At 39.0% G+C, this 16775-nt stretch overlaps 1 protein-coding gene across 3 annotated transcripts in view; it reads right to left on the bottom strand.

Annotated features, from left to right (window-relative positions):
* The window catches only part of ADAMTSL1 (ADAMTS like 1), a 470685-nt gene that overhangs the window by 308067 nt on the left and 145843 nt on the right, over window positions 1–16775 (bottom strand). For all 3 annotated transcript variants that reach the window (XM_067744472.1, XM_067744473.1, XM_067744474.1), the window contains exon 5: window positions 12998–13124. In XM_067744472.1, coding sequence (XP_067600573.1) covers window positions 12998–13124 — 127 coding nt within the window. The remainder of the gene's footprint in view (window positions 1–12997; window positions 13125–16775) is intronic.

Below are 16775 nucleotides of genomic sequence, written 5' to 3'. Positions count from 1 at the left end.
TTTATATATTTTGGAGATTAATCCTTTGTCTGTTGATTCATTTGCAAATATTTTCTCCCATTCTGAGGGTTGTCTTTTTGTCTTGTTTATGGTTTCCTTTGCTGTGCAAAAGCTTTTAAGTTTCATTAGGTCCCATTTGTTTATTTTTGTTTCCATTAATCTAGGAGGTGGATCAAAAAAGATCTTGCTGTGTTTTATGTCAAAGAGTGTTCTTCCTGTTTTCCTCTAAGAGTTTTACAGTGTCCGGTCTTACATTTAGGTCTCGAATCCATTTTGAGTGTACTTTTGTGTATGGTGTTAGGGAGTGTTCTAATTTTATTCTTTTAAACATAGCTGTCCAGTTTTCCCAACACCACTTAATGAAGAGACTGTCTTTTCTCCATTGTATATCCTTGCCTCCTGTGTCATAGATTAGTTGACCATAGGTGTGTGTGTGGGTTTATCTCTGGGCTTTCTATCTTGTTCCATTGATCTATGTTTCTGTTTCTGTGCCAGTACCATATTGTCTTGATTACTGTAGCTTTATAGTACAGTCTGAAGTCAGGGAGTCTGATTCCTCCAGCTCCGTTTTTTTCCCTCAAGACTGCTTTGGCTATTCGGGATCTTTTGTGTCTCCATACAAATTTTAAGATTATTTGTTCTAGTTCTGTGAAAAATGCCATTGGTAATTTGATAGGGATGGCATTGAATCTGTAGATTGCTTTGGGTAGTATAGTCATTTTCACAATATTGATTCTTCCAATCCAAGAACATGGTATATCTCTCCACCTGTTGGTATCATCTTTAATTTCTTTCATTAGTGTCTTATACTTTTCTGCATACAGGACTTTTATCTCCCTAGGTAGGTTTATTCCTAGGTATTTTATTCTTTTTGTTGCAATGGTAAACGGGAGTCTTTCTTTAATTTCTCTATCAGATTTTTCAACATTAGTGTATAGGAATGCAAGAGATTTCTATGCATTAATTTTGTATCCTGCAACTTTACCAAAATCATTGATTAGCTCTAGTAGTTTTCTATGTATAGTATCATGTCATCTGCAAACAGTGACAGTTTTACTTCTTCTTTTCCAATTTGGATTCCTTTTATTTCTGTTTCTTCTCTGATTGCTGTGGCTAGGACTTCCAAAACTATGCTGAATAACAGTGGTGATAGTGGACCTCCTTGTCTTCTTCCTGATCTTAGAGGAAATGCTTTCAGTTTTTCACCATTGAGAGTGATGTTTGCTGTGGGTTTGTCGCATATGGCCTTTATTATGTTGAGGTAGGTTTCCTCTAGGCCCACTTTCTGGAGAGTTTTTATCATAAATGGGTGTTGAATTTGTCAAAAGCATTTTCTGCATCTGTTGAGATGATCATATGGTTTTTATTCTTCAGTTTGTTAATATGGTGCATCACATTGATTGATTTGCGTATATTGAAGAATCCTTGCATTCCTGGGATAAATCCCACTTGGTCATGGTGTATGATCCTTTTAATGTGTTGTTGGATTCTGTTTGCTAGTATTTTGTTGAGGATTTTTGCATCTATATTCATCAGTGCTATTGGTCTGTAATTTTCTTTTTTTGTAGTATTTTGTCTGGTTTTAGTATCAGTGTGATGGTGACCTCATAGAATGAGTTTGGGACTGTTCCTTCCTTTGCAATTTTCTGGAAGAGTTTGAGAAGGATGGGTGTTAGCTCTTCTCTAAATGTTTGATAGAATTTGCCTGTGAAGCCATCTGGTCCTGGACTTTTGTTTGTTGGAAGATTTTTTATCACAGTTTCAATTTCATTGCTTGTGATTTGTCTGCTCATATTTTCTATTTCTTCCTTGTCCAGTCTTGGAAGGTTATCCCTTTGTAAGAATTTGTCCATTTCTTCCAGGTTGTCCATTGTATTGGCATAGAGCTGCTTGTAGTAGTCTCTTAGGATGCTTTGTATTTCTGCGCTGTCTGTTGTAACTTCTCCTACTTCATTTCTAATTTTATCGATTTGAGTTCTCTCTATCTTTTTCTTGCTGAGTCTGGCTAATGGTTTATCAATTTTGTTTATCTTCTCAAAGAACCAGCTTTTAGTTTTAGTGATCTTTGCTATTCTTTTCTTTGTTTCTATTTCATTTATTTCTTCTCTGATCTTTACGATTTCTTTCCTTCTGCTAACTTTGGGTTTTGTTTGTTCTTCTTTCTCTGGTTCCTTTAGGTGTGAGGTTAGATTGCTTATTCCAGATTCTTCTTGTTTTTGAGGTAGGCTTGAATAGCTATAAATTTCCCTCTTAGAACTGCTTTTGCTGCATCCCATAGGTTTTGGATCATCGTGTTTTCATTGCCATTTGTCTCTATGTATTTTTTGATTTCCTCTTTGATTATTCAGTGATCTCTTGGTTATTTAGTAATGTATTTGTGTTTGTGTTTTTTAAGTTTTTTTCCCTGTAATTCATTTCTAATCTCATAGCGTTGTGGTCAGAAAGATGCTTGATATGATTTCAATTTTCTTAAATTTACTGAGGTTTGATTTGTGACCCAAGATGTGATCCTGGAGAATGTTCTGTGTGTACTTAAGAAGAAAGTGTAACCCGTTGTTTTTGGATGGAATGTCTTATAAATAAGAATTAAATCTATCTGGTCCATTGTGTCATTTAACGCTTCTGTTTCCTTATTTATTTTCATTTTGGGTGATCTGTCCTTGGTGTTAGTGAGGTGTTCAAATTCCCCACTATTATTGTGTTACTGTCGATTTCCTTTTTTATAGCTGTTAGCAGTTGCCTTATGTATTGAGGTGCTCCTATGTTGGGTGCATATATATTTATAAGTGTTATATCTTCTTCTTGGATTGATCCCTTGATCATTATGTAGTGTCCTTCCTTGTCTCTTGTAACATTCTTTATTTTAAAGTCTATTTTATCTGATATGAGTATTGCTACTCCAGCTTTCTTTTGATTTCCATTTGCTTGGAATATCTTTTACCATCCCCTCACTTTCAGTCTGAATGTGTCCCTAGGTCTGAAGTGGGTCTCTCGTAGACAGCATATATATGCATCTTGTTCTTGTAACCATTCAGCAAGCCTGTGTCTTTTGGTTGGAGCATTTAATCCATTCATGTTTAGGGTAATTATCAATATGTGTGCTTCTATTACCATTTTCTTAATTGTTTGGGGTTTGTTTTTGTAGGTCCTTTTCTTCTCTTGTGTTTCCCACTTAGAGAAGTTCCTTTAGCATTTGTTGTAGAGCTGGTTTTGTGGTGCTAAATTCTCTTAGCTTTTGCTTGTCTGTAAAATTTTTGATTTCTCCATCGAATCTGAATGAGATCCTTGCCAGTTACAGTTGGTTGTAGGTTCTTCCCTTTCATCACTTTAAGTATATCATGCCACTCCCTTCCGGCTTGTAGAGTTTCTGCTGAGAAATCAGCTGTTAACCTTCTGGGAATTCCCTTGCATGTTATTTGTTGTTCTTCCCTTGCTGCTTTTAATATTTTTTCTTTGTCTTTAATTTTTGCCAATTTGATTACTATGTGTCTCGGCATGTTTCTCCTTGGGTTTATCCTGTATGGGACTCTCTGTACTTCCTGGACTTGGGTGGCTCTATTTCCTTTCCCATGTTAGAGAAGTTTTCAACTAAAATCTCTTCAAATATTTTCTGTGGTCCTTTCTCTCTCTCTTCTCCTTCTGGGACCCCTATAATGCAAATGTTGGTGTGTTTAATGTTGTCCCAGAGGTCTCTTAGGCTGTCTTCATTTCTTTTCATTCTTTTTTCTTTATTCTGTTCCACAGCAGTGAATGCCACCATTCTGTCTTCCAGGTCACTTATCCGTTCTTCTGCCTCAGTTACTCTGCTATTGATTCCTTCTAGTGTAGTTTTCATTTCAGTTATTGTATTGCTCATCTCTGTTCGTTTGTTCTTTAATTCTTCCAGGTCTTTGTTAAACATTTCTTGCATCTTCTCGATCTTTGCCTCCTTTCTTTTTCCGAGGTCCTGGATCATCTTCACTATCATTATTCTGAATTCTTTTTCTGGAAGGTTGCCTATCTCCACTTCATTTAGGTATTTTTCTGGGGTTTTATCTTGTTCCTTCGTCTGGTACATAGCCCTCTGCCTTTTCATCTTGTCTATGTTTCTGTGAATGTGGTTTTTGTTCCACAGGCTGCAGGATTGTAGTTCTTCTTGCTTCTGCTTACATTTGTTTTTAATTTTGTCATATGTGGATTAGTGTGATTTATTGCTGTATCAGAGAAAAATGACAATAATAATTTTTGAAAAGATAGGATTTTGTATTCTTGTATCTGACTTTGTCTTATTTTTAGATCTGTTGGTAAGTTCATGTTTTTAAAGACTCTTCTCTCTAAGCCTATGAGGCTGATACTTAATTTTATTATTATCTTTAAAATGAAAGTACCTTTAAAAAACATAAATTTATTTATTTATTTTTGGCTGCTTTTGGTCTTTGTTGTGGTGCATGGGCTTCTCATTGTGGTGGCGTGTCTTGTTGCAGAGCACGGGCTCTAGGTGCGTGGGCTTCAGTAGTTGTTGCTCACGGGCTCTAGAGTGCAGGCTCAGTAGTTGTGGCACATGTGCTTAGTTGCTCCACGGCATGTGGGATCTTCCCAGATCAGAGCTTGAACCCATGTGCCCTGCATTAGCAATCGGATTATTAACCACTGCCACACCAGGGAAGTCCTGAAACAGCCATTGTTAATACAGTTGGGTACATACAAAAATAGTTTTCCCATGGAAGCAACTTAAATGTCCACTGACAGATGAATGGATAAAGAAGATGTGGAACACACACACACATACACACACACACACACACACACACACACAGTGGAATACTACTCAGCCATAAAATAAGGAAATAATGTCATTTGCAGCAACATGGATGGACCGAGAGGTTATCACACTAAGTGAAGTAAGTCAGACAGAAAGACAAATACCATATGATATCCCTTATGTGTGGAATCTAAAATATGATACAAATGAAATTATTTACAAAACAGAAACAGACTCACAGATGTAGCAAACAAACTTATGGTTACAAAGGGGAAAGGGGGTGTGGGGAAGGGATATATCAGGAGTCTGGTATTAGCTGATACAAAGTACTATGTATAAAATCTATAAATAACAAGGTCCTACTGCGTAGCACAGGGAACTACATTAAATATCCTGTAATAAGCCATAATGGAAAAGAATATGTATACATATATATTATATACATAATCTGAAAAAAATATATGTGTATATATATAACTAAGAATATATGTGTGTGTGTATGTCTATGTGTATATATCTATCTATATCTGAATCAGTTTGCTGTACACCAGAAAGTAACACAACATTGTAAATCAACTACAGTTCAATAAAAATGTAGTCTGCCAATCTTGAGGAGGTTTGAATGGTATATTTTTTCTCTTCATGACAACTTTATTACTCTTAAAATATATCCAATAAACTAATGTGAAATTGAGAATTTGAGTTCTTCAACCCCCCCACCGCATTGTTTATCAGCCTTGCACACTGGAGGATGCATACTGGACAGGCCAAAGAAGGTGCAGCCTCCTCTACAGTTGAGGAACTTCATCCTTACAGTTTCCTAGGCCAAAAACCTTGGAATCACCCTTGACTTCACCTTTACCTCTAATCACTTAGAAAGTCCTACTGTCCCTAGAGTCAACATACTATATTTCATCGATTTTGAGAGCAACAACCTTTCACGTTTTTACATATATAAACTCAGAATGTGCCTCACAATAAATAGCGTTTATATTCTCTCTCGCAGAGGTAGTAATCCTGTCATCGTTTTCTTTGCCTGCAGAGGTGCCAACCTCCAAACAGGCAATACATCAAACTTGCAAAATGGGTGTCAGCAGCTTGGGAGAAGATGCCAAGACAATAGTTCAACACAGTATTTGATCTCTTGAAATCCAATGGCGGTGGCACTTGTAGGGAGAGGAGGAATCAGAGGCATGTAACATTGTTTTTTATATATATGTGTATAACTGAGTCACTTTGCTGTACAGCAGAGATTGGCACAACGTTGTAAATCAACTATGCTTCAATAAAAAAAGAAAAGAAGTGCTTAACAACGTTCCCAAAGTGGGAGCCCAAAGGAGGCTACACCTACATAATTGCAAACCTGAATCAAGAACCCAATATCAAGACTTCTGCTTCCTGTCAAGATGAAGGGACGGGGCCTAGGCTTAATCTCCTACCCGAAACAATCAAAAAGTCAGAAAAAATTATATGAAAGGTGGGCTTTTAAGATGATAGATATAAAGCAAAGAAGGACAGTGATTCCTGAGATTCAGGAAACATGAGATGAACCCTAATATTGCCTCAGTCTTCTGCCTTGAAAGACCTCCTAGGCCATCCATGAAAGTGGGAACTTGGATAGAGCCCAGCGGATTGCCTGAGTTGAGGAGACAAAGGTAAGGGTCCAGAGATCAGAGTGACTAGAGTTTGAAGGACAGGTTATTCTCTGTGTCCAGAGAGGACAGAAGGACACAGAGACAACTCTGGAGATTTAAGAGTATTCCCTTTAGGTGTCTAGCAGCACCAACATACTCATCAGTACATGTATGTGAAAAACCAATATGAGGTCAGGAAAAGAACCACACAGACAAGGTCACACAAAATAGAACCCACACATATAGGACTGAGAATAGTATTTTATCCAGCAGCTAGGCTGGAAAATTTAATAATTCATGGGACACTGAGTACTTAGAAGGGTCTTGTCTCAGCAGCAGGGCACATTTATCACTAATCCAAACATGGCTTAGTCCACTCCTTCTTCTGATCTCCCTGTGCTATGTGGCTGCTTCCCACTAGCTATCTATTTTACATTTGGTAGTGTATATATGTCCATGCCACTCTCTCACTTCGTCCCAGCTTACCCTTCCGCCTCCCCCTGTCCTCCAGTCCATTCTCTGCATCTGTACCTTTATTCCTGTCCTGCCCCTAGGTTCTTCAGAACCTTTTTTTTTTTTTTTTAAGATTCCATATATATGTGTTAGCATACAGTATTTGTTTCTCTCTTTCTGACTTACTTCACTCTGTATGACAGACTCTAGGTTCATGCACCTCACTACAAATAACTCAATTTCGTTTCTTTTCATGGCTGAGTAATATTCCATTGCATAAATGTGCCACATCTTTATCCATTCATCTGTCGATGGACACTTAGGTTGCTTCCATGTCCTGGCTATTGTAAATAGAGCTGCAATGAACATTGTGGTACCTGACTCTTTTTGAATTATGGTTTTCTCAGGGTATATGCCCAGTAGTGGGATTGCTGGGTCATATGGTAGCTCTATTTGTAGTTTTTTAAGGAACCTCCATACTGTTCTCCATAGTGCATCAATTTACATTCCCACCAACAGTGCCAGAGGGTTCCCTTTTCTCCACACCCTCTCCAGCATTTATTGTGTGTAGATTTTTTGATGATGGCCATTCTGACTGGTGTGAGGTGATACCTCATTGCAGTTTTGATTTGCATTTCTCTAATGATTAGTGATGTTGAGCATTCTTTCATGTGTTTGTTGGCAATCTGTATATCTTCTTTGGAGAAATGTCTATTTCAGTCTTCTGCCCATTTTTGGATTCGGTTGTTTGTTTTTTTGTTATTGAGCTGCATGAGCTGCTTGTATATTTTGGAGGCTAATCCTTTGTCAGTTGCTTTGTTTGCAAAGATTTTCTCCCATTCTGAGGGTTGTCTTTTCATCTTGTTGATGGTTTCCTTTGCTGTGCAAAAGCTTTTAAGTTTCACTAGATCTCATTTGTTTATTTTTGTTTTTATTTCCATTTCTCTAGAAGGTGGATCAAAAAGGATCTTGCTGTGATTTATGTCATAGAGTGTTCTGCCTGTGTTTTCCTCTAACAGTTTTATAGTGTCTGGCCTTACATTTAGGTCTTTAATCCATTTTGAGTTTATTTTTGTTATGGTGTTAGGGAGTGTTCTAATTTCATTCTTTTACATATAGATGTCCAGTTTTCCCAGCACCACTTACTGGGCATATACCCTGAGAAAGCCATAATTAAAAAAGAGTCATGCACCACAATGTTCATTGCAGCTCTATTTACAATAGCCAGGACATGGAAGCAACCTAAGTGTCCCTTGACAGATGAACGGATAAAGAAGATGTGGCACATATATATAATGGAATATTACTCAGCCATAAAAGACACCAAATTGAGTTATTTGTAGTGAGGTGGATGGACCTAGAGTCTGTCATACAGAGTGAAGTAAGTCAGAAAGAGAGAAACAAATACCGTATGCTAACACATATATATGGAATCTAAAAAAAAAAAAGGTTCTGAAGAACCTAGGGGCAGGACAGGAATAAAGATGCAGATGCAGAGAATGGACTTGAGGACAGGGGGAGGGGGAAGGGTAAGCTGGGATGAAGTGAGAGAGTGGCATGGACATATATACACTACCAAATGTAAAATAGATAGCTAGTGGGCAGCAGTCCCATAGCATTGGGAGATCAGCTCGGTGCTTTGTGTCTACTTAGAGGGGTGGGATAGGCAGAATGGGAGGGACATGCAAGAGGGAGGAGATATGGGGATATATGTATACATATAGCTGATTCACTTTGTTATAAAGCAGAAACTAACACACTATTGTAAAGCAATTATACTCCAATAACTGTGTTAAAAAAATAAAAACTAAAGTAGATCTTTTAATAACTACCAAGTAAAATCCCTGAGTGGTTAGAAGGCATTGTGTCATCATTTCTTAATTTCAGTGGAGGCTTTTTTTCTTATTGGTGCATAAAATAATGTCACATCTTTCAATCAATGATGTCTTGGACTCAAAGAAATGCATTATACACAGAATGGGATACACTACCATGGTCCAAATCTTCCTCATTCTTGGTCTGGCTTCTTGACTGCTTTTCTTATTTCCACAGTTAGACTCACGATAGTCTATTCTCAACAGAGCATATAGAGTGATACTCTTAAAAAATGAATCAAATGAAGTCATTCCTCTGCTGTGACTTCTCACCTCATTCAGACTAACAGCCAAAATCCTTACAAAATCGTACAGTATCTGTGCCATTCTTCACCCCACCTCACAGTCTTCTGACCTTCATCACTTCTTCTAGTCTTCTTTAAACTCACTTTACTTCAGTCACTTTAAGAAAAATGTCAAGCATGCATCTACCTCAGGACCTTTGCACTTGCTTATCTCTGCCTGGAATTTTCTTTCCCCTATCTTGTGCATGGTACCCTACCTGTATCTCCCTCAGGTCCTTGCTCAAATGCCATCTTATCAGTGAGTCTTTTCTTTGTAACCTATTTAAAATTGCAATCCCCTCCAACACCTTTGGCTGGCAGCTCATCTCTATCTCTGGTTCTTTTCCCTCCCTTTCCTTTTTCCCACGATTCCTACCACCCCATGACACATATATACCTTGTTTATTTGTTTCGTCCTTTTGTCTGTCCCTAACACCAGTATGAAAGTCCCATAAGAAAAATGGATTTTTGTCTGTTTTGCTCTTTCCTGTGTTTCCAGCACCTAAAACAGTTCCTCAGCACATAGCAGGTACCCAAGAAGTATTTGTTGTTGAACAAATGAACGAGTGGCTTGTGACTATAGCCTGAGGTCAGGTGCAAGGTGGAAATTTCTTTAGAGTTTTGGGCTTTCTTTAAAAACATTCATATGTTATGTGTTTTATTATCAACAGCCTTTACCTCAAAATCTTTGAGCCAGAATGATAAACCTGGAATACGTTTACCCATAGCCATTACAAATCAGCACAAGCACAGTCTGAGAAGGAAAGCTAGGTATCAGAAGCTTCACTTTATCTTGATATAAATTAGTTTAGCCCTTGACACTCAAGGAAGAGAGAGGGAGAGCTTTTGGATACCCAGGCATTTTCAAAACACGCAGCTACATTTGAGAAGTTTGCAAAGCTGGAGACATCAGATTGATACCATATAGGCTGACTCTGGGTCTAAGTATATTCTGAGTATACCTGGAGAATACATAATATGGTACAAGCCAATAACATGTGTGAGAAAATGAGCCTTTCATTTAAAAAATCAAAAGTAAGTCAATGTAAGCTAAATCTGATTCTTTTCTTCATCATCTTGGGGAAGTAGAACAAAGTGACCAGGAGAAATGGAGAGGCTGAACGCTCTCAGTGGACAGTCTTTTCCTTCAAAAGGGGGCAGGAGTGCCTAGGTCCAGCTCTATTTCTGTTTTCTGCATTTGTATTAGGCAATAATAATATCTTTTAATACAAAGATGGCTTCTTTTTTATTCACCAGCAAATGGCACCCATTTGCTATGTCTCTCCTACTTCTCCTTTTCCTCGGGCACTTTCCACCACAGTCTTTCTCCACTCTCCTATTTTTTCTTTGTTCCCACGAGGCTTGATAACATAAGGGAAAAACTTGAACGTCAGTTCAGAAGAAAATGAGTTCAATGTGGGGAGTATGAATATAAGGACTTTGCAAAGCGCATGTGGCTGGCTTCTAGTGCTTTTTGGCGGAGAGCAGGGGAGAGAGCTGGCAGAACTCCTCCAGGCCTGCACGGGTGGAAAGCTGCTCACCTGGCTCATACACTGGGCCCCGCAGAGCAGCCTAATCTTTCCTGCCTGTGGGTCACCTCACAGTCTGTAAATGCAGGGTGGAAGGTTCTTCTGGGGGTGGAGAAAACATAAGTGAGGCATCCTGTTCAGCATCTGCTATAGATTGTGGTGAGATGCGTGCATATGCTGGGCTTTACTGATATAAATCATTTTGTCATGAGGCATCGTCAGTGCTAAGGTAAATGAATCAATCGCCTTGTGTCATTACGGATCATCATCGGGTTGTGTATTATGTAATCTACCCACTGTTGGTATGAATAGAGCACTTTTCATTGAGGTATCTATCTGCAGACCTAGAGACTGACTTATGGCTCTCAGTTTGCTTTAGTTTCTTCTTTCAGAGCTTCTCCGCCTTTGTTCCAGTGATTCAGGCCCCAAAGGACCCAGATCACCCTTTAAACAGGACGGTAAGAGGAATATCTATCTGAGCAGAGTGTTTGGGCTTTTCTATGAGGACAGCAAGGCAGGGGACGTGAGAGGGAATAAACGAAGGAATCTCACCATGAAAACACGCCCCAACGAGCTGCCATACAGCAGTCACTGCACGAATGCCAGTCATCTCTTTTTGTGCCTAACAGAAGTCCCTAGATTCCTAGATAATGAACACTGACTCAATTATGTGGCACAAATGATTAGAATGACCTCGACTCTTCAGTATTCCTTAAAGAGCTCTATAAAAGTGACCTTTCGTTTTTATTTTTTTAAATAAATATTATAGGGCTTTAATAGATTCTACACTGAAAAAAAATCACATAGTGACCTTTTAAATGTAACTTTTTTTCCCCCAAATATCCTGCCATGACTTCAGAGATTTACAGAAGAATTATGCCTCTATCCTCCTCTAGTTTTCATCTTCTAAATCGTTTAATTTTTCATCTAATAGGGAAAGCTACCAATGCATAACCACAGGAAAAAAAAAAAAAAATCTCACCTGAATGTACTACATCAATGTCTAACTTACCTCACCCTTCATCATTCTCTCTGCTCGGGTTTTTTTTTTTTTTTCGCTTTTCTTCAGAATAACATTTTTTACTGCCTGCAGGCGTGGTAGAATGGGGAGAGTTCCCTACGCTAGCAGCTCCGATGTTTCACGTGTTTACATGTTCCTAGTCTTTCTTCCTGCCTCCTCTTCTTCCCCAGAGCTTCATCCATTTGGCGAGCTGCCTTTTCCTGACTACTCAGAATGTTCTCCAGCAAACAGTGCCTTTTCTTCTTGACCTACAAGTCCATTTAAAGCCATAAATCCCCCATATGTCGAGTGTTTTCCTCCAGCTAGTCAACAAGTAAAGAGGACAATACCACAGTCAATAAAGACATTCATTCTCATTTCCCAAGCCAGGGTAGACATGTTCAAAGAGGTCCTCATTAAGGACCTATTGGAGCATTCTGGATAAAGGCAAAATTGAGATATTATGCCAAACAAGGTCAAATTATTCTAAAAAAATGCACGGCCTTGACTACGAGGGTTGTTTTATTTCTATCTGCATTTGCTGCAGCGCCTAGAACAGTGATTGTCACAGAGAAGCGTGGATGGTAAAATGGTCTGGATTCCCGGGTGACTCTGTTGTTGGGTCAGGTATCCTGAGAACATATACCACCTACCCTAGCAGAACCCAGCTGGGTAGATATTTGAAGTACCTTGCCTAATCCATGTAACTGCTTTACAAATATCCCGCCACGGAAACAGTCCGCGGGGTTTGGGACAGTCCAGAGGAACAAATGAGTGCTTAAGCTCTGGAATCAGACTCTGGGCTGACATCTTGGCTCTGACATAGTTGTATAACTCTGAGCAAGCCACATAATCTGTCTAAGCCTCAGTTATCTCACTCATAACATGGGGATAAACAGTACCTTGCTATAAGGTTGTTCTAAGGATTAAACGAGATGATCACGTAAAGTTCCCGGCATGTACACGTATAGCAGGCACACATTTATTCAGCTGCTATAGAGAGATGAGGGCACAACAGTCAATACATGGCTTCACGTAATCACTGCCCAATATTGATTCTGGAGAAACCTGTGATCAGCACCGACCAAAGGTCACCTTGTAAACGAAGACCACGTGGTTTCACCGTGGTAGGAGAGCATTCGTTCTCATCTTCCCTCTCTCTGCTATTCCACCAGACTATGTATCAGTTAGGGGTCGGGACGCAGTTCGTCCTCACACTGGGCAGCAAAGCTCACGCTTGCACAGAGAGTGTATCTAGATCCAAGTCTAGTTCTCTCCTAACGTGCCTCAAAAGCAAAGGTTTCTTCCTTGGGGTTGCAGCAGGTGACCTGACTTGTCTCACCCAAACGAATCCACAAAACAGGAACATAAATCTCTTCCCACAGTATTTTCAGATTTGTCTTCATTTTGATGGAGGTGTTATTCCCTAGTTGCAAGCCAGGGAGAAGGCCCAGAAATTGCCCCATCTCTGGAGTGTCTTACGTTTGGTTGCAGAGAGCTGGGATTTATACTGCCCTCGGACCAGCCTGCAGGTGGACCCATCTCCGTTGCAGACGCCACAGTTATCTTCCTTGATGGTGCTTCCCAGCTGGTGATCGCAGCCAACGATCTAAGAAGAAAGAGAGATGTGTAATTCAACCAGGTGCCTACTGATAATGGGGGGATCCATGGTGAGCTCCATCAGCACCAAATCATCCTCCTATCATCCTTCAGAAGGCTAAGACATGCTTTCCATGACAGGGACTGAATTAAGCTGGAATTTGAATCAGGCTAAGAAGGAAAAAATGTAGCGTGGATAAAGACATTTTCATAGTCCAAATATACGGAAATATACAAAGAGAAAGAAAGATGGGAGGGAGGGGGGAAGGAGGAGAAGGTGAGGGAGGGAGGAAGATCCTGAACTATTAACATAATGGAACCTTAATTCAAAAATAATTCCCAATGTCAATAATTATGCTTCACCCAAATCACAAAAAATACAAGTGTGAGATAACTGTAGCAGGAAAAATTTTATGAATAATCTCTATGTTCTATATGTTCCTTAGAATGTAAGATGCATAAGGGTGGGGTTTTGTATTTTGGATTCATTGATGTATTCCAAGCAACTAGAACAGTGCTTGGAAAATGGTAGGACTTCAACAAATATTTGCTGGGACTTCCCTGGTGGTCCAATGGTTAAGACTCTGTGCTTCCCCTGCAGGGGGCATGGGTTGCATCCCTGGTCCAGGAAATAAGATCCCACATGCCATGCAGCACAGCCCAATTAGCCAACAGACAAAAACAAGGTTAGCGTGCATGTGTGTGGTGGAAGAGAGGATTGACACAGAGGGCAGCAGAGATAGCCAACAGTGAGTGCCTGCTACTGACTGGCCCTGTCCTGTACCAGGCACAAGACACACATCTCATTCATTCTCAAGACAATCATGGAGGTCACGAAGCTTGCCAAGGGCACTTAGCTAATAAGTAGCCGAGTTCTAAATACATCTAACAAAACATTTGTGCTTCATCCAAATCGGGCTTAACAAAATCACAAGCCTTCATCAATTATGTGGGCAAACTCATTTGTATTCCTAATCTTTTCTTTCCAACGTTCAAGTTAAAAAAAAATGCAAATCCAAACTAAATCAGGTTGTACCTCTATAGTTCTAGTGAAATCTAATATCAAAAGACTTATTCTACTCTCAAACTACTTCAACTACTGTCTTTGACAAAATAAAATGAGACGTGTAGTGACATTTGAAGGGGCTTATCTTCACAATGTCCCCACAATCCATCCTGTCTTTCAAAAGGTTGTTAACATGAACTCTCTCTGAGGCTGGATTTTCATTTTTTGCAACCTTCAACTAATAATTGCAAACACATGTTTAGGCAAAAGTATGAAAAATACAACTGTTTACTATTGTGTTATGTATGTGCTATATTTTAAAAATGTGGTAACATGTACCTCTCCCCTAAAAGCACACAGGCATCTTTAAAAATACGTAACAAAACAACAACTCTTTCAGCAGCTGTACTTGTTTTAAAATGTAAAGATGTCAGGAAAACACAGTGCCCAAATCTTAAGTGGAGAGTGAAGGGGGGTTGGTTCCACCTCTGGGCGTTCACTGTGGTCAAGCTGCAATCGGTCTCAATATGTTCAGAAGTTACAGTGAGGCCACTTCAGAATTCACGTCAGCTTTGTCCATGCAGAGCCCAGCATGTGCTGGCTTCTTTGATGTCCTTCTCTATAACTGCAGTGAAATTATTTTCAAAATTCTTATCTGTAGATGAACCCACACATGAGCTGAGCAACTCTGCATTCATTCTTATATTCCAAGCACAGTGTGAAATGCAGTGATTGAATCCAACCATGACTGAAGTCCTGTTATGAGCCAGGCACTCTTCTAGGAGCAATCCAGTGGTGAGTTCTAGTACATATGGGTCCACCCTCACGGGACTTAGAGTCTAGTGGTGGAGGCAGATATTACTCAAATCATCACACACATGCAGAATGATAATTAGATGAAAGCTATAAAACACAGATACGGGGTACTCTGAGAGCTTAAAGTATGGGTAGATCTGTTTAGAAGGGCCACAGAAGATTTTCCTGAAGAGGAGTCTTTTGAGCTGAATTCTGAATGAGGAGTCAGACTGAACTAGATGAAAGAGAGGTGTTGCCGTGAGGCTTACTGCATCTTTTAGTCATGCCTAGATACTAGCTAATTAGAAAGTATGCAAAAACCAAAGCTGGCAAAAAAAAAAAAAAAAAAAAAAAAAAAAATCAGACTGGATTTGCCAACAAAAGCAAAAATAAACAAGGGGGGTGGGCTACGTCAAACTAAAATCTTTATGTACAGCAAAGGAGACAAAGAAACAAAATGAAAAGACCACCGACTGAGTGGGAGGAAATACTTGTAAATCATATATTCGATAAGGGGTTACTATTCAAAATATATTGATATAAAGAACTCATACAACTCAAGAGAAAATAAACCAAACAACCCAATTAAAAAGTGGGCAGAGGACCTGAACAGACATTTTTCCAAAGAAGACATCCAGAAGCCAACAGACACATAAAAAGATGCTCAGCAACATTAATTATCAGGGAACTGCATATCAAAAGCACAATGAGATATCACCTCACACCTGTCAGAATGACTATTATCAAAAACATAACAAATAACAAGTGTTCATGAGGTTGTGGTGAAAAGGGAACCCTCCCACACTGTTGGTGGGAATGTAAATTGGTGCAGCCCCTATGGAAAACAGTATGGAGGTTCCTCAAAAAATTAAAAATAGAACTATCATATGAACCAGCAATTTCATTTCTGAGTATTTGTCCAAAAGAAACAAAATCACTATCTTGAAAGGATATCTGCACCCCTATTTTCACCACAGCATTACTTACAGTAGTCAAGACAGAGAAAAAATCTAAGTGTCAGTTGACAGATGAATGGATAATCTCTATCTATCTACCTACCTACCTACCTACCTATCTGAAAAAGAAGAAAATCCTGCTGTTTGCAACAATATGGACGGACCTTGAGGGCATTATGCCAAGTGAAATAAGTCAGACAAAGACAAATATCATACAACCTCATGTATATGTGGTATCCAAAAACAAACAAACAACACATAGATACAGAGAACAGATTGGTGGTTGCCAGAAGTGGAGGTTGAGGGGGGTGAAATGGGTGAAAGTGGTCAAAAGGTACAAACTTCCAGGTACAAAATAAGTAAATCATGGTGATGTAATGTACAGCATGGTGACTATAATTAATAATACTGCATTGTACATTTGAAAGTTGCTAAGAAAGTCAATCTTAAAATTTCTCATCACAAGAAAAGAAGATCTGTAACTATGAGTGGTGACGGATATTAACTTGACTTATTGTGGTGATCATTTTACAATATATACAAATATAAAATCATTATTTTGTACACCTAAAACTAATACAATGTCAATTTTATCTCAATAAAAAGATATCAGAAGACTAAAGCATCTGATTGCCTTAGTAGGGTTGAATCCTTTGAGAAAATATGGCAATCTTAACTTAGGCAGTATTCAAAGAATCATTGACTCTACTGTTCTTGTTTGGTGTTGAAGAGAGATGACCTTACTCTTATGAGATACTCAGCTGTGTGGAAGGGCAGTGGGCATGGGAACTCATACTCTCAGGTATCTCAAACCTGAGTAGGTTTACTCCTAAAATTAAAGAAAGTTCAAGTTTTTCAAAGGATTTAACTTTCTCTGGAAAAATTTTAATGGACTCTGATATCG

This window comes from Pseudorca crassidens, chromosome 7 (assembly GCF_039906515.1).
Source record: "Pseudorca crassidens isolate mPseCra1 chromosome 7, mPseCra1.hap1, whole genome shotgun sequence".
NCBI classification, from domain to species: domain Eukaryota; kingdom Metazoa; phylum Chordata; class Mammalia; order Artiodactyla; family Delphinidae; genus Pseudorca; species Pseudorca crassidens.
Note: the sequence above shows the minus strand (reverse complement) of the source record. Positions and strands in the feature narration are given on the sequence as shown.